At 36.5% G+C, this 26,753-nt stretch overlaps 1 protein-coding gene across 1 annotated transcript; it reads left to right on the forward strand.

Annotated features, from left to right (window-relative positions):
- The first annotated feature begins 17,441 nt into the window (after positions 1-17,441).
- LOC104602593 (uncharacterized) lies at positions 17,442-25,829 on the forward strand. Its single transcript, XM_010266326.3, has 3 exons — positions 17,442-17,827; positions 17,940-18,361; positions 24,788-25,829. Exons 1-3 carry the CDS (start codon positions 17,663-17,665, stop codon positions 25,224-25,226), a joined length of 1,026 nt encoding a protein of 341 aa, XP_010264628.1. The 5' UTR covers positions 17,442-17,662; the 3' UTR covers positions 25,227-25,829.
- The last annotated feature ends 924 nt before the right edge of the window (positions 25,830-26,753 follow it).

The following is a 26,753-nucleotide window of genomic DNA, read 5'->3' on the forward strand; positions in this document are numbered from 1 at the left end:
TTATATTTTTCAATTAAGTTTGGTTTCTTACATGGTTAAATAGAAGTTAAGAAATATTTTCTTATGGGGTGGGGGGTTCTACAGCGTCAATTGATTTTTTGTTGGAGGTTCTAAAAGCAATTCAAAAAAAAAAAAAAACTATTTGGTTTGACATCATGTTGTATAAGTCATGCAATTCCTATATTAGAAAATTTGTTTACAATTATATTATAAAATTCAATATTTTTGTTTTAGATTAAAAAGTATTATTTTAATAATTCAAAAATATGTATTATTATTTTAAATTAAATCAACTTGTTTTTTCTTTTGAAAACAAGATAGATGTTAAGATTTTAAAAACAAATGAAAACAAAAAACATTTATGCTTAGAAGTAGAATACTCCTAAATATATAAATATATATATATATTTATAAATTAATAAGAAAAAATGTGTTCATATTATAAAATATATATCCAAAGAGTGAAGAGTAAATATAAATTTGTGGAAGGTGAAGGATGATGCCGGGTCAGATATTTCAAACTGGTTTGGTTGGATTTACCTTTCCAGTAAACATGAATAAATACCCTCCCACCTCACGCTATGATTTTGTTTGTATAATGTGACACATACTTGCCGCTTTTCGGTTCCTTTTCCATGTGCATCTAGTAAAAGCTGAAGATGCGTTCGTTGAGGGGTTTGTGGCTTTTTTTTTCTCTCTCTCTTATTTTTTAAACTTGTTGGGCCTTAAAATCCGAAGCTATTTATTAAGTTCACAACGACCTCAGCCATCCAGTTATATCCCGGATAAAAGAAGGAAGAGAAATAATAGAATTCATGGGTCATGAAAAAAGGGCAAATTTGTCTCAGCGGTCTTGAGGTAACGTGGTCTCTACTACGCCTATAAATGGATCAAATTCGAATTGAATCAGGTTAGATTCGAATTCGAAATCGATTATGAAAATTAATATTAAAATTTGATTCGATATCCGGTGGACATCAAATAATTTAATTCAAATTCGAATTAGACCAATGGCAATGGTGGCCGTTGAAGCAGTGATGTTGGATTGTTGGCACTCTCACAGTATTAGTTTGAGTTGTAGTCTTAGAGATGAGACTACTGTCACTGATGATGGCAGTGCGGTGAAGGAAAGATAGAGGAGAAGATGATGGTTGTCGTCGACACTACTGTCACTCGACCATTGTCACTGACGTTGTTGTTGGTGATGGTGGTTGCTCGGGTGGCGGCGATGCTGAATTGATATATGAAAGAGGAGAAGATGATTAGATGAGATACGAGAGAGAACTAAGGAGAGGCATAGGATGAGGGGCGGTGGCCGGTGACCAGTACTCGACCGTCGAGTCATTGATGTGGCCGGTGTGGTTGCTCGGGCGGCGACAACGAAGGGAGGGTTAGGGTTAGGTTTTGAAAGGAGATGGAGACTGGAGAGAGATATAGAGATTCAAATGTTTCATGTTTGCTTGATTCAATGCGAAATGAGAAAGGAGATTCGAAAATGGAGAATCTCAAATTTGTATTTACATTTTTAACCTTCTTTGTAAGTTTATATATACAATACATATCCGAATTCGATTCGATAATTTAATTGATAAGAAATTAATATTCGAATTCAACCGAATATCTGATTTGAATTATTCAAAACTGAATCGATTATGTTGAATCTCGGATTTGAATTCAGATTTTCAAATATCGTTTATAGGCCTAATCTCTACTCTATATATAGCCATGGTCCTTTGGTTCCTGGGTCACCCCATCATTTTGGGTCGCTCCACTTTTTTTTTCTTTTTTTGGTAGAAGAGAGATCAAACTAAAGGAAAAACAGAAAAATTACAGAGAGGGCAGTGAAACCAGCCAATTTGCTAGCCAAAGGGGTATCACATTTGTATATAAACCTGATAGGCCTTTTTTTGCAAGGTTGTGAGCTAGCAAATTGTTCTCCCGCCTAGAAAAGAAAAAGAACAGTCCAAGTCTTTACATTCGTCCAGAATATCTTTACAAAAAAAGAAAGCATCAAGAGCTTTAGTAGGATTCTTTGAGACCAGAGCTTGTACTAAGGTTTTACTATCGCTTTCGATCACAAAGGACCCCTGTTGACGGTCTTTGCTAGTTTAACCCCTTGGAGACAAGTGTAGGTTTTCGGTTTTTGGATCAATGGTTTGATTATCTGGGTTGAATGAATCACATGACATTTTAAAAAGTTTAAAATTAAAAAAAAAAACTACATAAAAATTGTCAAAAAAATCTATCCGAGTTAAATGGGCCGATAATTCAATCATCCAAATAAATAACCGCATCCTGCTTGTGGATTTGGCATCGATCCAGGGTCAGGATTCATCCCACCTGTATGGGTGGGATTAAGATTTCTTAAGTGGACCAAACAATAAAAGCCTCAATTTTTCAAATTGGAGGGGGGGTCATGCTGATAAGGGCAGAGATACTATTGACCTTCTTCCTCCTATAGAATGGTGAACAATAGCGGTAAATCTCCCCATATCCAGTCTCTCTTTCTCTCTCTCTCTTCTTCTTCTTCCTCTCCTCCACACCTAAGTTGCTCCAAACTCAGATAAGAGCAGAACGGTGAGATCCCTCTCCACTTTGTTATACTGTGAACGATGAAAAAGAGAGAGAGGAAGCGCATAGTACACACAAACAACTCACCAGTCTTGCCCCATTTGTATCTATTATGCTACTCACTAAATTAATCAAAGATGCTCTATCATATTAGGACCTTCTAGTAGAGTCATAGGCATACAGGGTCCGTTCAACAGAGTCCTACTGAGGCTACCTCTCGCCCCCAAATCACCATCTCCTTTTTATTAAACAAAAAAAGCATGAGAAACACTCTCTTAAAAGCCCTTAGGGGCGTTCTTTTTTCAGATTTTGAGAGGGGGGAAAGTTGGTCAATGGGAGTTTGGATCCCATTAACCAAGAATCCTATGTTCTTTTTTTAGATTTATGTGGGGACCAGGGAAATTTTATTTTCTTGGGTACCACTTACCTGGGTAAGTGATACCCATCTCCTAGGTAGGTAAATAACTTTCCCACCTAAGGGGAAAGTTATCAACACTTGAATGGGACAAAAATACCCTTTTTAATAATGGATTTTTATGGTTAAAATGGACATTACCTTATTTACATGAGAAATAAAAGAACATGGTTAAATGCACTTACCCGGGTAAGTGTTTCCCAAAAAAAATTACCTAGGTAACTGCATTTACCCGAGTAAGTAACTTACCGAAAAGCGAATAGGACCTTAATGTTAGGGTCGTCGGTACCAGCAACTTGATCTCTTCACCAAACTCGTCTTCATTGGTGCATCGCCTAAGTGATTAAAAATTATTTTAAAAAACAAAAAATACTAAATTGTATAAGCATGAAAATAATGCTGGTGAATTTTCTATATACTTGACAGATTCTTAAATGATGTAGGTTATCATGGCAGATTCGAGCAAGGAGAGATCAAGATGGTATTCTCGACAATGGAGGCTAATTACAAGGCATGGGATGGGTTAATGGGTTCAGCAGTAGTGGACATGTCGAATGCCAATAGAGAATTCAGACAGACCTTATTCAACATGAGGCCCAACATATCGCTATTCATGTGTCAAATCGTGTTCAATAGCAATTTGAGGGGGATTTTGGGGCTCGTGAAGCTGCCTTGCTGTATAATTCAAACGGACAAAGATGTCTTGGTGCAGTATCAATGGCGAATTATTACCTTAAGGACAATTTGGGTGGCTAGAACACGATGGAGATATTAGACACTGGAGGACATTTGCCGCACCTGAGTACGCTAGGTTTGTTGGCATCCCATCTACGATGAGCTCTACAATGGTGGCTCGAAGAGTGCAGCCTATCAAGGTTCAAAGTATCGATATGTATTGGCCAATATGTATCGTGTCAATGGCTTCCCGACACGCCCCTTTAGGGGTTGTATTGGGTCAAACACTGGTTTAGAGGGTAGTCGGGCCTTAAATCGACCCCTCTGAACCAGTTTTGAAAAAAATAAATAAAACCTAAAAAAAGAGTATTGATACAGGCCGATATGCCCTGTCGTTACTTTGAACCTTGCAATTTGTAATTCCGTGGATCAGATCTGAGTCAGACAAAACAAATAGGTTGTGGTCAAAAGAAAGGGAATCTCTGCTCCGCTTTGAGTTTGGAATAACTTAGATGCAAAAAATAAGAATAAGAAGAACAAGAGCGAGGAGAGAGAGAGACACAAACACACACACACACACACAGAGAGAGAGAGAGAGATTGGAGGTAGGGGAGATTTGTTGTCATTGTTCATCATTCGGGAGGATGAATGAGGTGAACAATAATATCTCTACCCTTATTTCATATTTTTTAAAAAAATTTTAACCTATTTTAGAGGTTATATTAAAAAGATTGTTTTTATTAATATTAGAGGTCAAAAGTTTCCCTTATATGCAAGAACTCCCTTTTTTTCATGCACCTAATTATACGTTGCACCATTGTATAAAAAAGAGCTTGGTCTAGGTGTACTTTGGCATGAAAATTTTACACAATTTGATTTGAATTATAAGCCCAACATTGATTAGATATCATACCTACCTAATTATTGAACTCACAGAACTACATATTTATCATAAACAATTGAGACAAGTGGATTCATAATCAAGAATATTTAGAAGAGTTATACGAAAGTGCACGAGGACTGTGTGAGGCAGTGACTGGTTCTGAGAGGGAACAACGGGCTCTGAAAGGGAACATGAGCTCGGGGCTAGGGTGAGCAGAGGAGATTTGAGAATAATTTCCAATGGGAGTGAATTATAGCGGCAAGCATGGATGCGGTTGAAGAGAGAAGGGAGACAGGGATTCAAGAGGAAACACAAAAGGTCTTAGTCAAGAAGATGCTGAAAAAGGATGGATTGTATGTAAAGGTGCTAGCTAATAAGCCCATGAATGTTGTAGGAGTTCTTGACCAAATCAGGAGTATGTGGTGGAGGATCAAGGGTGAAATGAAAATGGAGAGGGCAAGTGATGATATTCTGTGGATTTCATTTTCTAGGGAAAAAGATTTGAAAAAAAAAATTGAGAGAGGAACCATGGACAATCAAAGAGTATCCTCTGCTTCTTCAAAATCAATCTGATGAGATGCTGGCTTCGGAAGTATGCTTCAACACCATCAGCCAGTGGATGAGGATTTTGAATGTTCCAATGGCATATTGAACAAAGGAAACAGCAAAGCTCCTGGCCAAAGAAGCGGATGAGGTTCTGGATGTGAATCCAGAAGAAGGAAAGATGAGGAGAAGCAAGGATGAATGGAATAAGGGGCTAAGAGTTAGGGTGAGAGTAGATACAAGGAAACCCTTGGCAACAGGCTCCAAAGGGCTGCTGGCAGATGACAGGGAAGAATGGTTCCCCTTCTAGTACGGGCACCTCCCTGTGTTTTGTTTCAGATGTGACCTCCTAGGTCATGTTGAAAATCATTGCAAGATCGAAAAGCCAAACCAGAAGGTACTAGAGGAGCTGACGGAAAGATTGGGCGCGTATAGGCTAGACCAAACAAAAATTCTTGAAGGATATGGGCCTTGGCTTAAAGCTGATGTTGGAGATCAAAAAGACCATTTTTTGAATGCAGGTCGTCGGGTGAAGGAAGGGATCAAGAAGACCCAAAGAAGAAGTTAGCAAATGGAGCCACAAGATCTAGTCAATGAAGACAAGGTTAGAGATGATCCCCAAGTTCAGGAAATTTCCTTTCGAACCAAGCAAGATAACCAGGAGTCGCAGAAAGGGATAGAACTGATTTTTTCCAGAACTCCAGTTAGACGCCGACTTTTTGAGGAAGAAGAACGTGGAGGTGCTTTCAAGGCAAATCCGGAAGCCTTCAATCAAAGTTTCAAGGTAATCTTATCGCCAAAAAGTTTCTTCCGGCGAAGTTTCATGGTGCCTACAGAAAGCAGATGGACTGGAAGGGATGTGGGTGGTAGCAGCAGACAAGCTTTTTCCTTTCTGGGTAATGGCATAAGTAGCTCAATTGCTGAGATACTACCGATGGAACATGAAAAAGGAAAAGTCAAGCTCACAAGGCAAGTCTTACTAGATTCGAAAAGTAGTCTTGAGAAGTCAAAATCTCTGGTAATAGGACAGACCTCTAAAGAGAAAGATTTTTCTGAAGCAGAATTTGAAGCTTCAACAGAAATCAAACAAGAAAAGGATTGCTGGGAAGAGGGGATAACAAAAACAAGTTCGGATCCAGGTCAAGAGATCCAGATCCTAGGAAATATTTCCAACCCAAACATCCCTTCGGTGCAAATTTCAGAGATTGTTGCTGCTACCCTGGCAAAAAGAACCAGAGAATACACTAAAGATGTGCAGGAAATGATAGAAGTTCAGAAGAAAAAAAAAAAGATGAAGCTAGTAGTCGAAGAGGAAAGCAATGGGATAGAGAAGGAAGTTAATAAGTTCTTCAACTGTGATCTCAGTCAATCGTCCGCACAAAACTTCCAGTTGTGTTCGCCAAATTCAGATCAGGTAAGCCTAAACTTTTCCTGTGACATGTTTGAATTGTGTTACTTTGAAAGAAAAAACAAAGCAATATTAACTCTTGACTGTCCTGATTTAATTAATTTTTATAATAGAGGAGCTGATGACCTATGAGAAGAAGAAGAACCAAAATTTCATGCAAATATTTGTCATTGTAAAGGCATAAACCTGACTATAACAAAACCTTTGGAATATCTACTCTGTAAGCTAAAATGTTTTAACAATAGAACAAAATGGGGTGGGTGGAACAAAAAAAAAAGAGGAAAAAACAAAATAAATTTGGAAAGGATTTCTGGTTATTCATTTCTGCAATTTCGCCATTGAATAAGGGGGTAGGAAAGGGATTAAGGTCAAAAAAAAAAAAGCTTTGGGTACTATGATGTGAGAAGACATCTTTTCAAGAAAGGAAAAAAATTCAATAGAAAATTTTGTAACTGGTTTAAAAGTCTTAGGTCTGAACTACTTAAAGGAAAAAATTGTATACCCGAAAAATAAGTCTTGAAGATGGGTTTCCAAATAACAATGAACATTTCCAGAATCAAACTAAAGGGCTTGCAGGAGTTGTCCCTACACAACTCCCAGGGTGGAAATGAGAGTGCTCTGCTGGAACTGCCAAGGGTTAGGCTTTCCCTTGACAGTTCGAGCAGCAAAAGAAGCATTATGAAGACAAAAGCAGAAGTGGTTTTATTTAGTGAAACAAAGGGTAGTCTCTTAAGAAGTAGGAGAAAACTCCGTTCTTTGTGGAATTGGAACTGTTGGGTAGTAGACTCTATAGGCTATTCTGGAGGTTTAGCACTTTTCTGGAGTAAAGATATTAACCTCAATGTAGTAGTAGCCAACAAAAACATTATTCACACAAGAATCTTGGATGAAAATAATGAAAATCCGTTGTGGTGTTCTTTTGTTTATGGGGAATTAGAGAAAAATAAAAGAAAATTTTTTGTGAGTAAGTTGAATCAAGTTGCGAGTCTCTCCCAAGGAGCGTGGTGTAGTATTGGTGATTTTAATATGATTTTTCACTAGGATGATAAAATGGGGGGTAAGGAGGTGAGGATGTCTCAAGTAAGGAAAAATAGGAGTCTTCTTAGAGGATGGGGCCTGGAGGAAATCCCTATTAATGGTCCAAAGTACACATGGAATAATAGGAGAGATCTAGGGAATCATATAAAAGCCAAATTGGATAGAGGTTTGGTTAACCAGAATTGGAGAGCTCTATTCCTTAAAGCTCATGTTCTAGTCATTCCTACTCAGGGATCGGACCATTTGCCTATCTGCTTGGATACAAACCTCATAAATTTTAAAATTAGGAGACCATTCAGGTTTGAGGAAATGTGGCTAACTCATGACGAGTGTGAAGACCTGGTAAATTCCATTTGGAAAGAGACAAACTAGTTAAAGCCTAATTCCATCTCTCAAAAATGTGAAAGATTAAAAATATCTTTAAAGAAATGGAATAAGGAAGAATTTGGCAAATTTCAAAACTGGATTGAAAATTTAAAGCAGGATCTTAATGCTAAATTAAATAAAGAAGGGGCTACTTACAGTTAAGGAAGAGTATATGAGATTGAAGCTGAGTTGGATAAATAGTTAAAGAGGGAGAAAATTCTATGGGCTCAAAAGGCTAGGATAGCCTGGCTAAATTATGGGGATAGGAAAACAAAATTTTTCCACAATTTCACCATTAGGAGAAAGGAAAAAAATATAATTTTAAAACTAAAATATGAGAACGGGGAGTGGAAGGAAGGCCAGGAGCATATTAACAATATTTTAGTAAATCATTTCAGTAACATCTTCTCTACCTCTTACCCACCTGAAATCTCTATAGCTCTTGATGGCATGAATTGTTTAATTGATGATGAAATGAATCAAGAACTGCAGGAGGATGTAACCGAAGAGGAAATAAAAATAGCCCTTTTCCAAATGGCTCCTAGGAAATCCCCGGGTCCAGATGGTTTCCCTAATCTTTTTTTTCAAAAATTCTGGGATACCATTAAAGATGATGTGGTGAGAGAGGTTAATAGTTTTTTCAATGAAGGAAGATTGGACTTTTCTTTAAATGCAACTTTCGTTGCTCTAATCCCTAAAACAAAGAATCCAGAGAAAGCATCTCAATTTAGGCCTATCAGTCTGTACAATACGGTGTACAAAATTATAGCAAAAAAATTGGCAAATAGAATAAAGCAAATCCTGGAAGGCCTAATTTCAAAAAATCATAGTGTATTCCTTCATGACAGAGCAATCTCAAATAATGTTTTAATCGCCCACAAAATCCTTCACTATATGTCTAACACCAAAGCCAAGAATAACTATATGGCAATCAAGTTAGACATGAGCAAAGCTTATGATAGGGTGGAGTGGGTTTTCTTAAAATCAACAATGGAGAAACTAGGTTTGGAAGTAAATGGATCTCTTGGGTTATGACTTGTGTTTCCACTGCGCCATACCAAATTCTGGTAAATGGCTCTCCCTCAAGAAGAATCTTTCCCCAGAGAGGTCTAAGGCAAGGTGATCCTTTATCTCCATACTTATTTCTCCTATGCTCTGATGTTCTCTCAACAATTCTAAGAAATAAGATGGATAGAAAAGAGCTATCATGAATTAAAATTAGCAGAAGGGCTCCAACTATATCTCACTTCTTTTTTTGCAGATGACAACTATCTATTCACCAAAGCTGATCTCAGAGAGGCAAGTTTTTTACTGGAGGCAGTCTCTCTCTATGAAAAAGCTTTGGGTCAAAAGGTAAACTATCAAAAGTTGGAAGTTTTCTTTAGTAAGAACTTACATCCCAAATAAAAAAAAACGCTATCTAGAATGCTCAAAATAAACAAAAAAAAAGTGGACTCTCCTTCTATTTATCTAGGAACCCATCCATTAATTGAGAAGACAAAATCTCAAGTCTTTGATTATTTAGTAGAAAGGGTTGCTATCAAAGCAAATAGCTGGAAGAGTTCTCTCCTGTCTCAAGCTGGGAAGGAAGTTCTCATGAAATTTGTCCTAACTACTATTCCGACTTATTGCATGTCTTGCTTTTTGATCCCAAAAGAAATTTGCAATATGATGGAAAAAAGTCAAAAGGCCTTTTGGTGGGGGGATAAAGAGGATAGGAAAAAAATTAGATGGGTTAGGTGGGCAGTTAAGCAGGGACAAACATGATGGGGTTTGGGTTTTAGGGATCCCCATGCTTTTAACTTAGCCCTCTTAGCAAAGTTGGCATGGAGACTTTGTCATGACTCCACTAGTCTGTGGGCCTGACTCTTAAAAGCCAAATATTTCCCAAATTCCTCTTTCCTTAAAGCCACTCAAACGAGCAAACCTTCATGGGGTTGGAGAAGCATTTTGGAAGGGAGGAAAGTGCTAGAAAAAGGAATATGTTGGCAAATTGGTACAGAACAGATGTTAATATTTGGGATGATCCCTGGATTCCAGGATTGGAAGAGCATAAGCCTATTGGCCCCAGACCAAGAAATTCCTTAGATCTCAAGGTGGCTGATTTAATGAACCCAGATATTAGAAGTTGGGATGAAATTGAATTGTTGACCTTGTTTAATACACCCATAGCTCAAAAAATTGTGGAGATAGATATCCCTTTCAACCATTGACCTGATAAAATAGTATGGATAGGCAGTAAGAATGGCAAGTTTTCTGTAAAATTTGCCTATTTCATTGCAAAAAAGCTCCATGATATAGATCCCCACCTCCGAAAAAGCTCCCCCAATGATAAGACCTTATGGAGAGAGATTTGGGTTCTTCAAATTGAGCCAAAAATCAAACATTTTCTTTGGAGATGTGTGAATGACATAGTTGTCAAAGAAAACCATAGGAAAAGAGGATTATGTGATTCTGATTCCTACGACAGGTGCGACAAAGATGTTGAATCCATCCTTCATGCCCTTCTTTTATGTGACAAAGCTTGGTGCATTTGGTTAGCATCGGGGTTAGGAATAAACCCTGAGGCGGCTAGAAACATTCACCTCTTTCAAGGATTGGTTAAAATTCATCTTTCTTGAGTTGAAGAATTATCATTTTGATTTACTCCCTAATATTATGTGTTGTTTGTGGGAATTGTGGAAAGACAGAAATTTATACTGTTTAGAAAAAGATAATGTGAATCCTCTTGCTGTTTTGCACAAATTGAATAGGTCAATTTAGGAGAGATCTCTTTACTGGCGGAGGAAATTGGAAGGCTATTCCAATGAACCTCGAGTGGTTAACAACTTTTTGTGGGCTCCCCCTGAAGAAGCCTATTTGAAGGTAAACTATGATGCCAACTTCATCAATTCTGAGAAGGCGTCCTATGGCTTTATTATAAGGGATCACAGGGGTGTGTGTTGGGGGGTTGGATATGGTCCTCAAAAGGCCTTTTCTCCTTTAGTAGCTAAAGCAAAAGCAGTAAGGGAGGCTATTCTTTTTGCAGTTCAGAACAACCTCTCCAATGTTTCTTTTGAATCGGACAATATTAATCTTATCAGTGCTCTCAATGCAAATCTTGATGAGGAGTCCCCTGATATTTTATTCTTATGCCAAGACATCAATTTTTTTGCTTCCAGGAGAAATTTCAAGTTTAGTTGGTGCTCAAGGTTCTCAAGTTCTGCAGCTCATGAGGCAGCCAAGCTTGGTTTTGATAGTTATTTTTCTTCTTGTAATGTTGTATCCATCTCGCTATCTGATCCCATCAAGCAGGAGCTCTGTTCTTAGTTTTTTTGTCTGGCTATTTCTGTTTTCTCTGTTTTAATAAATTTATTTTCTTACCAAAAAAAAGAAGAGTTATACGATGACAACCAAACTACTCTGAACCAGTCAAATCATTCAACCTACAAAGGTGATTAAATAATCTGGAACCGGGCTCAACCATCCGACCCACTCAAAGTCTAGTGTCACTAAGAATGATCAAAGTCAACCTTTCCTCAACTTTATATTTCTCTTTCATTTTCTATAAACCAAAGAAAGCCGATGGTTAATCAAAAGTGCCTCATTAGTAATAAAAAATTCAATTGTTATTGTGGATATAAAGGTGTTTTTTGAATCATGCAAATACCTTGAGTGCACAACATCCAGCCATAGATATCTTCTAAACTTGTATGTTAAATTTATGAAAAAAAAATTCTAGATGTGCAATTGGATGCTATGATCTCATAGTGCTATTTATCTCAAAGTCCAATAGATGTATTTTTCATTGACCAACAATCAAAATATTGCCTTAACCCCTCTCCCCTTTAGCTACAATTAGGCAGGCCCCAACCCTAGCAAAGCCCTCTTACCAAGTTGGGGCAAGACCTGGAAGCTTGGGTTTGACCTCAGTCAGCCCAACCCCACTTAATATGTGTGTGTGTATCACTCACACACACACACACACATACTATATATATATATATATGCACTACTTTAAAAAGAAAATTTTCCCCTCTATATTTAAATTTGTTGATAAAAAATGAGGGCAAATAGGGTAATCGATTCTTGATATTAAAGAGTTGAAAAGAGATAGTTTTAGGATATTCAATGCATTCAATTCTCTCTCATAAATTCAACATTTAAGTTATTAACTTGTATTCATGTTCATTGAATCATATATTTAAGTCTTTTTTTGTTTTTTCTCATCATTAAGTTCTATTAATTAAATCCATACTTAATAAATTAATAATTTCAATAACATAAAAGCTTATACATTTAAAATCTACCTAGCAAAAATAGTGATTTCATCTAGGTGGTGGTAAGGAATTAAATCATTTTGGGCCAAATGGGTTAATTCATGTTACCACGATTAAATAATAAAATGAAAAAAATATAAATTAAAACAATTAGGAACATTTTTAGCATACATATTAAATAATAATAAGTATGATAAATAAGAGATGTTTTTATTAATGATGGAAATGGAAGTTTAAAACCAATTGGAAATAAAAATATTTTCCTATTCTCTCTCATTAAATCCTATATTTAAGATATATTTTTTCTCATCATTAAATTCTTGTAATTAAATCCATAATATTAATTTTAATAGTATAAAAATAAATATTTTGAAAAATAATTTGAAAACAAAACCATTTTCTTCCCTCCTAGTGGTGGGCAAGCAATTCGACCATTTGGGGTCAAATGGATTAATAAATAATGATGGAAATGTAATACAAAATTTAATGTTAACCTAGAAATCAAATTATTTTTCTTTTTAGATGGTAGGTTAGTGGTTTGAGTCAAATGATACCATAGACAAACAAAAATTAAGTGTGATAAGTAAAAAATACTTTATATAATGTAAATTAAATATATAATTTAAAGGAAAAATTATAGTCAAAATCGGCTCTACATTTCAAATTATAAAAAACCCTATCATGTCATCAGAGACCTATGTGGTTATTGCCAACATGGGACTCTTAATCCATGTTAGACATAGTAAAAAGCCTATACCAAAAATAGGTTTTCAGTTTCTTTGCCACTCCCCTATCTCTCAATCTCCTTCCCTTCTCTCTCACTCTCATAGTCATCTCTCGATCTCTCACTCCCTCTATCTCTCTCACTCTCTAAGCTTCGGTCCGTAGCCAAATCACTCACTCTCTCTCTATCTATCTATCTACATCGTTCTCCCCCAATCTCTCTCATTCTTCTCCCTCACTCTCCCTCTCAGTCAATATCTCCTCCCTCAATCTCTATCGTTCTCCAGTTGGTGTAAATTTCATAGCCAAGATTTTATTATGATTTTTTATCAAATTGGTGTAATGATTTTTGAACCATACCAACTTGATCTCATGTTCTTCTATATGATCTAATTAATACCATATAAGTGTGTAAGGAAATAAAAAAGAATGAGAGAGGGAGTGAGAGAGAAACTGAGAGAGAACGATAGAAATTAAGGGAGAATGAGAGATCAACTGAGAAAGAGAACGAAAGAGATTGCAGGAGAACAATAGGTAGAGAGAGGGAGAGAATGAGAGAAATTGATACAGAGAACGTAAATACATAAGCCAAAAACCATTTTTATTTATTTTCAAATAACATAGTTGTTGAGTAGATAAAGATGACAGTGAAAGTGAGAGAGTGTGAGGGAGATTAAGAGAGAGAGAGAGAGACTAAAAACCCTTTTTTATTTTTCAATCACCCAACATTAAAGGGCAATTTTGGTATAAGCTTTTGTTGTGTCCAACATGGATTAAGAGTCCCATATTGGCAACAACCACATAAGTCACCAATGACATGGCGAGGGTTTTTATAATTTGAAATGTAGAGTCGGTTGTTAGAGTTTAGTTGGTTAATGGACCAACTTGTAGCCTAGTTTTAAATGTACAACTGGTTTCGACTATAATTTCCCCTAATTTAAAACTAATCCAAAAGCAAACCTATTTTCTTATCTAGATGGTGGGTCAACGATCCAGCTTTTCAAAGAAACCCATGAAAATGTATTCTAATATTATATGTTCATCATATTAAATAAAAATAATTGTAAAAATAGAAGTTATTTTTATTTATGATAAAAATGCAATACAAAATTTAATTTAATATAATAATAATAATAATAATAATAATAATAATAATAATAATAATAATAATAATAATAATAATAATAATAATAATAATAATAATAATAACAATTGTTATTTGCTACAAGCATTTAAGTTTATTTTTAATCATATTGTTACTTTTGTTAATTTTCAATTTCTATCTTAACTATGATATGTCTAAAATTCATGTAATTAATATGAAGAAAAATTTCTAATGTGCAATGCATGTGCTTAATTACTAGTGTATGTATGTATGTATGTATGTTTTCGGTCTTTAGGTTGGCTGGCTCATGTTTAATAATTTAGGTTTTTTATTTTTTTTGTGTTGGACTCGGGCTTACCCCAGAGGTAGATTGAGCCTGGTCCGACTACACATATTCCTACATACATATATATAGATATGTATTTACATACATACATACATATATGTATACATATTTGCATAAATGAAACCATAAATGTATAGTTTTAAAGTAGATTCATTGGCCAATTAGAGTGCATCATATCACAATGCGAGCTGGGCTCAAGTTGGAAAGATCAAACTTGACCTTGGGCTCAGGCCTTAAACCCAAATCTTAGGGTTGGGCCTGGGTTAACCATAAACCCAGCCCAACCCGCTTGACTTGCATCCCTATGCAGGGCCACCTTGGGCTGTCTCTACTTCATTGACTGTGCTTTCTAATTCACGACAAAGTTTTAGATAAGAAAAGGGTTTATTCCTAGGTTTAGGAAGGAGTAATGCCCTCATATTTACCTATACAGAGCACTGTTTTCAAAACCGAACCGGACGGTCGGACTAGAAAAACTGGGAATCGGTCACCTGACTGGTTCTGTTTTCCTCCAAAACTGCCTTTTCCCCTAAAACCATTGATTTTGATAAGCAAACCGCTGAACCGGCCGGTTAATCGTTCGAACAGTTTTGACCGTTTTCCAATCTTTTATTTTTTTATCAAAACGGACCATCCGTTCAAACCGGTTACCGGACCCTGACAGGTTCGGTCACCTATTCGTTTTTAAAAATCATGATATAAAGAGCCGAGAGGGGAAGGAAGGGGCATTTGGTTTCAAGTACCTTTGTATTATGTTTAAAGTTCTAAAGAATCTCCTATAGTAAGGTTGAGTGTTTTGAGTGCATAGAGTTTGTTCTTCCTTTTGCCTCGAGCATAGTTTCTGAATTTGTGTTCCGCTTCAGCATAGTCTGTTAAGAACTTTGCTGTAAGTTTTCTAGCCTAAAAATTTTATGAAGTGTAATTTTATCTCGTATGTGTAATATAATGTGTTAATGATTGTCTTCTAAGTTGAAATAATTTTGACATTTCATAATAGTTTAATTCATATTATGATGTTAGAAATACATGATATTTGAAAGATTTTGACCAATCAAAATCCCTAATTTGATGAAAACTCACTTGATTGGTTATTATTTTTATGATGTTGGTTGATTGGTCATAAGTTTTTTCGGTATCATGTCTTTCAGTCATCGTAATTGAACCCATAAATGTAGGTCTCTCCCAATGTATCATTGCTGGATGCATTGCCGATTTGTCGGGGAGTTCAAGTGTCAAACTCTGCTAACAAATCAAAACTGTCAAGCATGAACAGTCAAAGTTTTCTCAATTACGAAGATTGAATGAGATGTAAAAGTGTAAAACCCAATTGACTTTGTTGAGCCGGCACATGCCGGAGATCTGGGTTGGCAAACTTAGGCTTCAATCTTGAGTTGGATGAATTTAAATCTAGTGGCGGATCCAAGACCTTTGGTTAGTGGGGGCACACCTGTGGATTCACCTCTGAGGACTTATAAAACCATGAAAAAAATATCACATTTAAGAAAATTTGATCCCCTACTATTTTATTTGAGTGGGGGCAATTGTAAAAAAAAAAATTAAATTTCTTCATATACATATAAAGTAGTTTCAAATTTAAGTTGGGGCAATTGCCTACACTGGCTTCTACATAGATCCGCCATTGTTTAAACCCAAAGTTCAAATCCTAGGATTGGGCATGAATTGGCTTAGAACTTGATCTAATCTGCCTACTTTAGTCCTTTAAAATTATTGTCAAGTTAGGGCCAAGAGCAAAGAGGAATTGGGTTGAAGGTAACACTAAATATGTGTTTGGTTTCATGGTCATTTATGGATAGGCCGTTTATTTGTACTTTTTCACTTTAAACGTTTATTTATACTTTTTCACTTTAAGCATTTTTTATTTTAAATGTTTCCTGTTTTTGTTGTTTGGTTGGATTTTATTTTAAATGTTTTTTTACTCTCCACCTCAGATTAATACCCATTAAAGTGTGACGCATCAGCATTTGGTTTCAAGAAACGTTAGGACATTGGGGGAAACAAGAATTTGACGTTTCCCCAAATGTCCCATGCACAAAAATCAAAACGTTTCAGTTTTCTATCATTTATTTGATCATAAACAGTGAAACTAAACAATTATTTTATTTTGCTTTATATACAATAAACGCCAATGCCTATGTGGCGTTTTGTCGATAAACACCTATGAAACCAAATACAGCCTAAAGCAATACAACAAAAAATCCACATACTTAGGAATATTGTATGCCTCATTAGAAACTGCATAAGAGTTCAAATATGCCCCCCACCAAATTGCCCCCCACAACACCCCACCACACATCCCCGTCATGTATTATGAACATCTCCCGATAATAACATTATCACTTCTGGTATCATCATCAGGAGATATTTTCAATACACGGCTTGAATGTGTTGTGGAACGCTGTGGGGCTACACAGCTAAAAATATAATTTAGAAATAAACATACCCATGGTTACGGGGGAACTGAGGAACCGGCAAATCATATAAAATACGCGTTAATAGTTTTGCATGATCTCAACTATATAATATGTGTGGATATTTAGAGACCTGTTTGGGAGGGCATACCCGTGATAGCCTTTTGCCTTTTGGGTTTGCGATGTGAGCCGAGCTACATTCCGCTGGAATGGAATGGAATGGAATGAAATACAAGTAATGTTTGGTGGGAAATCTTTGGAAATTATTCTTAGAATGACAAAAATTTTCATCGGAATTAATTTATTTGAAAGCATGCCAAACACATCCTAAAGAACTACACGTGTAACTGTAGACTCCACCCACCAGAGGAAAGATTCCACGTACAACTGTACTATTCTATGGAAATCCGATGGTTGTCATACCGTATCTAGAGACTACAGTCGTGCGGTTCATTCCGTCTTGTAACTTGTAAGCAGATCCCATGGGCCACTACACGACAAAATAAACGGTGCTATAGAAGCCTAGAACACGAAAAGGCCAATTTAATACGATATAGCCTCTAGCCTGTGAGAGTGAAATGAGACAATGAGACAATGAGACACCAGACATCCCAACCCAATCCCATCCAGCTTGAGTTGAGCTTATAATGGGCCATTTTGTTTAGGGCTTGGCTTGGTAGCTCATATGGGCCTAAACAGAGTCCGCAGGCCCATCTCTAACTCTAAACCCCGATTCACGAATCAGGCTTCAGGCTTCAGGCTTCCCTTCCCCGTGGCCCTTCGCTCGCTACACGCTAGTCGCTAGTCGCTTCAGACTCCAGTCGTCTCACCTAGCCGGCCAAAAACTCAGATAAGGTAATAAAACAGACGCAGGGACGGAGAGATAGCAGAGGGAGTGGAGATGGGGGTGGATTACTACAAGGTTTTACAGGTAGACCGAAACGCCAAGGAAGATGACTTGAAAAAAGCTTATAGGAAACTCGCCATGAAATGGCACCCGGATAAGAACCCTAACAATAAGAAAGAAGCAGAAGCCAAATTCAAACAAATCTCGGAAGCTTACGATGTAATTCTCAATTCTTAATCTCTTTCGTTCTTCCTTTTGCTTTTTCTGCAACTCGTATCCTCTCTCTTCTATTCATTTGATATTTAATTTAATTGCTTATTTGTTTCTCAAGGTTCTAAGTGACCCCCAAAAGCGGGCGGTCTACGACCAGTACGGCGAAGAAGGTCTGAAAGGTCAGGTCCCACCCCCAGGTGCAGGTGGGTTCTCTGGCATGTCGGATGCCGGTGGCTCCACGACGTTTCGGTTTAATCCGAGAAGCGCCGACGATATATTCTCTGAGTTTTTTGGCTTTTCTAGTCCCTTCGGAGGGATGGGAGACATGGGAGGGTCGCGTGCCGGTGGCTCGAGTTTTCCGAGGAGCATGTTTGGTGATGACATTTTTGCTTCATTTAGGGGCGGAGGAGGAGAAGGTTCTGCTACTGCACCCCGCAAAGCAGCGCCAATTGAGCGGACACTTACTTGTAGTTTGGAGGATTTGTACAAGGGAACGACCAAGAAAATGAAGATTTCGAGGGATGTGGCTGACTCTAGTGGGTGAGTTTCTTTTCTTGTTCTTTTACTCTTCGTTGGATTCATAATGTACGTGTTCCCTATATCTCTACATGAATTGATATGACTTAAACATTAAATTTGAACTAAATTGAAATGACCTTGCATTTATATTTGCATGGGTTTCTTCAAACGATCATTTTGATATTGTCAGTATTTCTTATGATCCTAGAGAAGGAAAATGAGGTGCTGATAAATTTTAGTGTTGATTTAGATTATGTGGTTGTCCCGGCCTTCTATGTTTAAATATTTGTCTTAATTTCTTTCCTTCTTTTATTTGTTTTGGAACAAGATCTTATATATCCATAATGTTAGAAACTAATGGAAAATTTGAAGGGGATCTGGATTATTTGATAGCAGAGCTATTGAGCTGATATTCTTTGATCATACCAGATATGTTCCTAAATGATCTGCATGGCAGCTTTTATTCCTTTTCAGAAGTATGCTTAGACTTAAACTTGGGCTTCTATATTTATGATTCAAACTTGGAACTTGGTAGGTGTCACTGAATCATGATGCCTGAATTGAAACCAAGCTTTACTAGTCATGCATCCTGGAGGCATGCTTAGTGTTATGAATGATTTAAATATAACAATAGGAACATTATGTGGAGCCTGGGTTTGTTCTTAATTTTTTTAATTACACATCCTTCGTCATTTGTGGTGATTAGGGCATTAGTAGTGTTATGGATAACAATTCTAGTAAACATGATTTGCTTTCTTATTTTTTTTATTTTTGAAAAGCCAGCGAAGGCTTTTGCTATATTAGAAGCATCTCTGTTTCTTCAATTCTTCTACACCTGAAGCAACACATCAGGATAGCCTTATAATGATCAAGTAGGGTTTAGATCCTTTATTCGTTTAGTAATTTAGGATTATCTTAAATGATTAGATACAGAAAAGAGTTCTTGATTGGGTCAAGTAGGTAGCTTCCCTATACAACCTACCCTACTTTAGTCACGTGGAGGATATAGGAAATGGGGATGTGACTCCTCATTTCCTGGGATCCAAGACATGGATCTTGGTGGGGGTATCCCATGTATGCTTATATCATGTTTATATATAGCTCATGAAGTCAAGTATCATTTCTCAATATTACTAAGTGAGCACATGCTTTTTACGTGGCAATTTTAGATTGTGATGACGATGATAATAATAATATGTTTCCAGAATTTTCAACATTTTTTTTATATTTTTGTGTATAAAAGATAATTCTTATTTTTGTTTAATATGATGAATATATGATATTAGAGATGTGCCCAATTGATAACACATTTGAGCTAAAAGGTTGAACATATTAGAGATGTGCCCAATTGATAACACATTTGCCCAATTGATAACCCAATTGATAACACATTTTCAACTTTTTATCACACTTATTTTTATTTAATATGATTAATATAAAATATTAGTGAATTTCTGTATTTTTTCATTTTTGTGCTGTTATCATTTTTTTAAATTTTTTATTATTTAATTATAATATCAAGGATTAATACATTTGACCCAAAAGGTTGAATTGTTGACCCACCGTCAATTTGAAACACAACTTCATTTTTTGGATGGTTTTCAAATTTTGTATTTCATTTCTAGCATCAATAAAAACAATATGTGTTTTTTTAATATGATTGATATAAAATATTAGAGATGTGCCCAATTTTCTACAATTTTTCTGTATTTTTTTTGCATTTATTTTCATTTAGAAAGTTTTATTATTTAACTATGGCATCATGGGTTGGCCCATTTGACTTGGATGGTAGAATTACATGCCCACCATCAAGATGGAAGAACAATGTCATTTTTGGGTTGGTTTTAAACATGAGATTTAATAATGATAGAATTTATTAGTGAAACAATTAGTACAATTATAGGATTTCATAAGAGAGAATGGGAATTAATACTTTAAATATAAGACTTAATGAGAGGGAATTGAATGAGGTAAAAAGTAGTTTAAATTACATTTTTTTCCCTCACAGTGAGAGAAGGACTAAATTAAATGATAAGGGCATTTTAGTCAATAATAGCATTCAATGAAAGATGATGGGAGTTAATATGTTAAATATAAGACTTAATTAGAGGATCTTAAATAGGGTGAAAAGTAATAGTTTAATTACATTTTCTACCCTCACAATTAGAGAGGAACCAAGTTAAAAATAGGGGTATTTGAGTCAAATAAAAGTTTCACACTGTCATTCATACTTTTAATAGTAGTATAGTATAAATTTACATCTTGCCAAATTTCGTTAAACTTCTAATAGATACAAATATTTTTAATAGTATAGTTTGTTAAAATATACGAAATGGTTTAGTATTAACACTACAAAATATACTCTAGAAGTGGCCATGCAGTGTCTACTGCCATGTATGTGTCTATTATGCACAATACAGGTATACTAGGTGCATATTAGGTATTTGGCTATCAGAATTTAAATGCAACAAAGTTTCCTTTTTTTCTTGTATCCATGATTGCTATTTAAGAAAATATGGTGGCAAAGGTGGGTATTGATTGGGGTATTCCACTTTCACTCCTTTGAATTTACAATATACGTAACAGAGCAATTATAATGGTTTTTTAATGTTTTTAATGATAACAAAAATATTATTATTGTTTATGAAAGTCTGGCAAAAGTTTTAATGCCAGCTGCCAACCTAAAACAACCCTTCTCCTTTATCCAGGTAGGGATGCAAGCTGATTGGATTGACTTCGGATAAGGGGTATATCTGAATCTGATCTGATAAAGATCCGGAGTTGATTAGACATTGAATGGATATGTAAAACATAGATTTGAATTCAATTTGATTACATATCTGGATATTCGGTTCAAATCTGATTTGATTAAAATATCAGTGAATCTCAATGTTTTAAAACCTGCACAGGAGGTTAACCCTGTTTTTTGGCATGGGCAATGGTTCACCAGTTTGATCATTTGGGTTGAATGGATCAGCCCATCAAACAAAAGGATAAAGGATGGCTTTTCTGAGGTTAGAGTTTGACAAGCTTATAATGTTTTTTGAGAAAAGAGGTTATCTTGATTGAGAAAACAGAGAGTAATGAGATAATGTACAATTAGGCTACACACAGGTTACAAAGGCATATTTCTATCACTGTACAAAAAATCCCTGTGTGTACCAGATTTAGCCAAACTATCAGCTACAGAGCTTAATTCCCTAGGAATCCAGCAAAGGTTTAGCGATAAGGAATTTAACAGATCTATAGCCTCATTTAAATAGTGGGCCAGTCTCCAAGGACCTCCTTCCCTCTCCCCTAACCACTTTATTGTGTTTCTGGAGTCTCCTTTGATTGTTAGATCAGTGAAGCCTAGGTCTCTCGTGTTACGGAGCCCTGTTAAAGCATCTAAAATTTCTGCCGTTGTGGAATCTGCAACCCCAATTGGTCCACTAAAGATCCACATAGGGTGACCGTCCCTTCTCTTAAACACACCACCAATTCCTGCTATTCCCAGAATTCCAGTAGCACTTCCATCAAAATATAAAGTCACTTCCTTCTCTCTTTGATGAGGGAGGCTCTTTCCTCTTGAAGGACTGGGAGAGGAGAATAACACTTCCACTACATTCTGTTGAAGCATATTCATGGATATTCCTTTGAAGCTTTCCGAATTCTGCACCCACTGATTGCACAAGTATATTATTATATGAGAGATTAAGTCTCCAAGTGATCTAGCTTTACTATCGAAAATGCGACTGTTTCTTTCTTCCCAAACATCCCACATTACTTCTTGAGCTACCTTGCCATTGTCTTAAGAAATCTTCTACGTGTTCTGGGAAAACCCAGCTCTACCCTACTAGGTTAATTAAGTAAAGCCATATCTTCCTTGTTACTGAGCAATGGAGATGATCTGCCGACTCACCATTACTGAAACAAAGGATACAGACATGGGGAGAAATGTACAGCCTTCCTTTGTGCTTTTTCTGTAATAGATCACAGGTGTTTATTTTTCTCAAGCAAGCTCCCCCCCCCACACACACACAAAAAAAAAAAAAAGAGACTCTAGAGGATATGTGGGCAATCCAAACTCTTCTATAAGGGAACCCATAGTTTGTGTCACCCGTTACCAAGGCTTTGAAAAAGGAATTAGTTGTGAACTTACCGGCTGGATGGAGCTTCCAGATTCGTTGGTCTTGGTTTGAAAGGGAAATATAGACCTCTCTTAATGTAAAATCCCAGTCTCTCTCTCTCTCTCTTGTGATATTTCCTAAATATCAACATATGGATTGTTTAGTAGAAGTATTGTCAATTTTCTTATAAATTATATGATTATGAGAATCCTGTTGATAGATACTTGGAATCCCTTAAAATGGGAAACTTTGTGGGAAATAGTTGGCAAGTTTTGGGAATATTGCTAAATGCTAACCATGGTATAAGGAACCCAGTTATGACTATTGGGTAACATTGGCATTGTTTTATGTATTGAGTAGTGGGCCTTTGTATCTTTCGTGCTCATACTTTAATACAACATACTATTGCTAATAAAAAAATTATTGGTGTTCCAGATGGATGCTAGATGGGAGCACATTATATGGTTTCCACATTAAAAAAAAAAGTGTTCTGAGCTTTCTTTTTTTGATAAGTAGTGTCCTGAGCTTTGTTCTTATCCTAACTCCTATTTCCTCCTTTTTATTCTAGGTGAGTCTTTGAGGGGGTTGTATTTTGTTCTATGGAAAATTTTCTGTTTACAAATACTAGGATCTACTAATAAAATGGAGGTAATCCTTAGGGAAGAGAGCTAGTACCGAAACTAGGAGCTGGTAGAGGACTTGGGCTAAGAAATGGTGGGTGGGACCTAGCTGTAATCTACCTATGGTTATTAGGCTCTTGAAGGAATTGGCAATTTTTTTGATTCCTTCATCTTGGGTAGTATGTATAAAGGTGGATGATGGTTCTGATTCTGAAATTACATTTTGGTAGGATGCTTGGTGTGACCATAGACTTTTGAAATCCAATTTTGCATGGACAACACAGGAGTCAGAATCCAATGTCATATCCAAGGGTCTGAATCAGCAAGATGAGAAAAAAAATGGACTCACGGATACATCTCTGGAAACCATGTACTATTAAAATAGTTCATATTTTTTTATTTCTAACATTATATACCTGCAAAAAATGTTGTCTCTGTTACTAAGTACTAAGTATTAAGTAATATTTGAAATGAAAAATGTCATTGGTCTTGTACATTAGCTGTTCATTTATGTTAAGCAGGACAGAGATAAAAAGAAATGTCATATAGAAATAGAAGTGTCCTCAAGAATCCTGTAGTGTTGGACTAAGATGCATGTCTCACACGGACATGTCATCCATCTAGGAAGGTCCATGCAACACTGTTGAAATCCTTTTTTTCATATCTATTTGCTCTGGTTGAAGACAACTAGGAATGAGTGTTGCATTTCTATGAATTAGTGACCAATAAGGCGATGTGGGTTCCTAAGTTTTGCATACACCTCCATGACTGGGTATTCGAACAGGCACTGTCTCTTTTATTGAACCTCCAAAGTGACAATCCAAGTAGCAATACCCCTTCAAGGTTGTGTGGAATCCTGGGGTCTCATCATCAATTTCCATCATGATTTGGACTGCTGTTTAAAAAAAATGACTTGCAAAGGGGAACCTCGTCAGAAGAGGCTTGAAAATTTCCATCACTGGCGCATGTTCCATGAACATGTTTGAGAGTCTGATGATCACCTCTTCATTCACTGCCTAAGCAGTAAGAAGATCTGGTTTTTTTTCCTTAGCCCTCTCTTTCTCTCTCTTTTCCCCTCTGAAAGTATGCTGGTTTTTCCCTAGGACTTATTAAGGAATTTTTTGAATAATGGTATATTGAAGTATATTGAAGTCCTGAATAAGAGGGGGAAGACAACCTGGAGAGCCATCTGGCAGCTGTTATTTGGACTGTCTAGATGGAGTCTACAATTTTTTATAACAAATCAACTAAAGAGGACACAGTTCTAAGAAGAGCAGTTTCAATGTTGTACTCTTTGTTATCTACTGCTAAAATGTTCATTTCCACAGTTTTTTTAATCTTATGTACTTTTCTTGAATCCTTTTTTAGTGAATTTTACTTCTCATTTGAAAAAAAAGGAAAATATTTAAGGAAGAGACTTCCTAATATTATAAGCTAAATCTGCCTATACATGGAATTCGTTGTCCTGTTTTTTGTTGCATACTTTATAAACTTGGTGTTGGCCAAAGGTAAGATTTGATTACAATTGAGGTTCAGTTCATTACCAATCCTGGTCCAAGCATCATAGCCCCAAATTCCTGAACTGTGACAGAAATAGACAATAAAGTGTGAAGGCCAAATTGAGAAAAGTCAAGAACAATGCAGTTCATAGGCTCTCATCATTTCTTGGTGACAACCATTCATTTTTCTTTTGGTTCTTCATTATTTTGTTTTTACAGGAGACCCACAACTCTAGAGGAAATTCTGACAATAGAGATCAAGCCAGGCTGGAAGAAAGGGACAAAAATCACTTTTCCAGAGAAGGGTAATGAACAGCGAGGTCTGATACCTTCAGACCTGGTCTTTATCATTGATGAGAGGCCACATAGTGTCTTCAAGAGGGATGGCAATGATCTAATTGTCACACAGAAAATATCTCTTGTTGAAGCTCTGACAGGTTACACAGTACAGTTGACAACCCTGGATGGACGGAATTTGACCATCCCCATCAACTCTGTCATCAGCCCCAGCTATGAAGAAGTTGTTAAAGGGGAGGGAATGCCGATTCCAAAGGAGCCTACCAAGAAAGGGAACTTGAGAATTAAGTTCAACATCAAGTTCCCCAGCCGACTTACACCTGAGCAGAAGACGGGCATCAAACGGTTGTTGACTTCATGAATAATATTAGTAGCTCTCTTTCCTCGTGTAAGTTCTCTAGAATTTCCTTTTTTGCTGGTGTTTTCAGGTACGGAAGTTTAGGCACTGTGCTTTTACTTGGATTTCATGGGAGCAATAGTTGTGGAGGTTCAGTATATGTCCGTATATATACATATTCTCTCTTTGATGCATGGGCTGTCTTCTTCAATTGCCTAGTATTATTGCATATCTTCTCATCAACATAGTGGCAACTGGCAAGACAATTTATTTTGTTCATTTATTTATTTTTGGGGGTGGGTTGGAGTTTTAGATTTTATGTGGCTTTTAATGCAAAGGACATGATGCCGAAAAGAAATGGAAGGCTATGGTTTCTGAGTAACTGGGCAAAGTCGCTCCAGAGCTAGATCAACTCTATGTTCATGCCCTGCTTCAAATTTACTAAGTTTATGGTACTGGACTGAATTGATAAAGTGATCCTATGAAATTCATGGGGAAAAGTTCTGGATTGTTGCCATGACTGTTTATGACTAATCCAGTGTTTCTTTTTTGGGTTGCTTCTAGTGTATATTAATTTAAAAACAGCTTCAATTCAAGAATAGATTCTGTTAATATCTTTTCACTACAGTTTGATGACTGTATTATTTTCAGCAAATTGCTCTGGCTTGGTCTAACATAGTAGTGGTGAACATGATGTTAGGAAATCTGCATTAGTAATGTGCCCTCCATACAGCTATGTGGCTCAAATCTAGTTAGGCTTTTGCTGTTCTAAATATTGGTATCAAGTATTACAATGCTCTCAGAGGTGAAGGAATGAAATGCTGTAGATGCAGAAACCAGATGAGCTTGACAAAATGCCTGAAAATAGATCTGAATTCCATGCCTAGTTTGGCACATAACTTGCTGATTTTTTTTTCTTTTGCAAAATTTGAGGATTTTCTTTCAGCAATAGAAAGTACATAATTGTGTGTGAAGTTCTAGTTCCAATTTTATAAGTGAGAAGTACCATAATGGTGTGCCTCTTCTTGGATACCATTCCGGAACTAGGGTGATTATGGTCTGGAAAAGGCTTAAAAGTTAAAGCATTTGTTAATTTAGCTGCCCAAACTGTTTTAATGGTTTCAGGTCAAGGCCCTCACATGAAGCGTTTCTGATGTAGTACAGCCATTTCAATTAATGGGACCGATTTGTTGGCAACTTGAAACCAAGGTTCAAAATATCGATATATATCGGGTTGTATCGGTTAATACAGGGGGTGTTTCTCGGGGTCTCGACCGGTTCAGAGGGTGGATGGACCTTAAACCAGCCCCTCTAAACCAGATTTAAAAAAAAAAGTTATTGATACTGCCCGATATGCTGGTACTGTTTTATCGTATTGATATTTTGAACCTTGCCTAAAACAGCACAAGTGACGAGTAACCGGTGTATCTATTTTGCGTTTTAAGGATGTAATGCGCCTCTGTTTAAACTTTAAACAAGTGCAAGTCAGCATTGTTAATCTCCTTGATTTGCTTGATGATAGCGCCAGCTTCTGTAGTGAAGTTAATAAGA

Source organism: Nelumbo nucifera, chromosome 2, assembly GCF_055504915.1.
Source record: "Nelumbo nucifera cultivar China Antique chromosome 2, China Antique-T2T, whole genome shotgun sequence".
Taxonomy (NCBI): Eukaryota; Viridiplantae; Streptophyta; class Magnoliopsida; order Proteales; family Nelumbonaceae; genus Nelumbo; species Nelumbo nucifera.

What these genes read in the sequence shown, in the direction of transcription:
- LOC104602593 (XM_010266326.3), top strand. Translation starts at nt 17,663, where the DNA reads ATGGGGGTGGATTACTACAAGGTTTTACAGGTAGACCGAAACGCCAAG. An exon ending in AAATCTCGGAAGCTTACGAT is followed by an intron (nt 17,828 to 17,939) that starts GTAATTCTCAAT and finishes TTGTTTCTCAAG; the next exon opens with GTTCTAAGTGACCCCCAAAA. An exon ending in GATGTGGCTGACTCTAGTGG is followed by an intron (nt 18,362 to 24,787) that starts GTGAGTTTCTTT and finishes TTGTTTTTACAG; the next exon opens with GAGACCCACAACTCTAGAGG.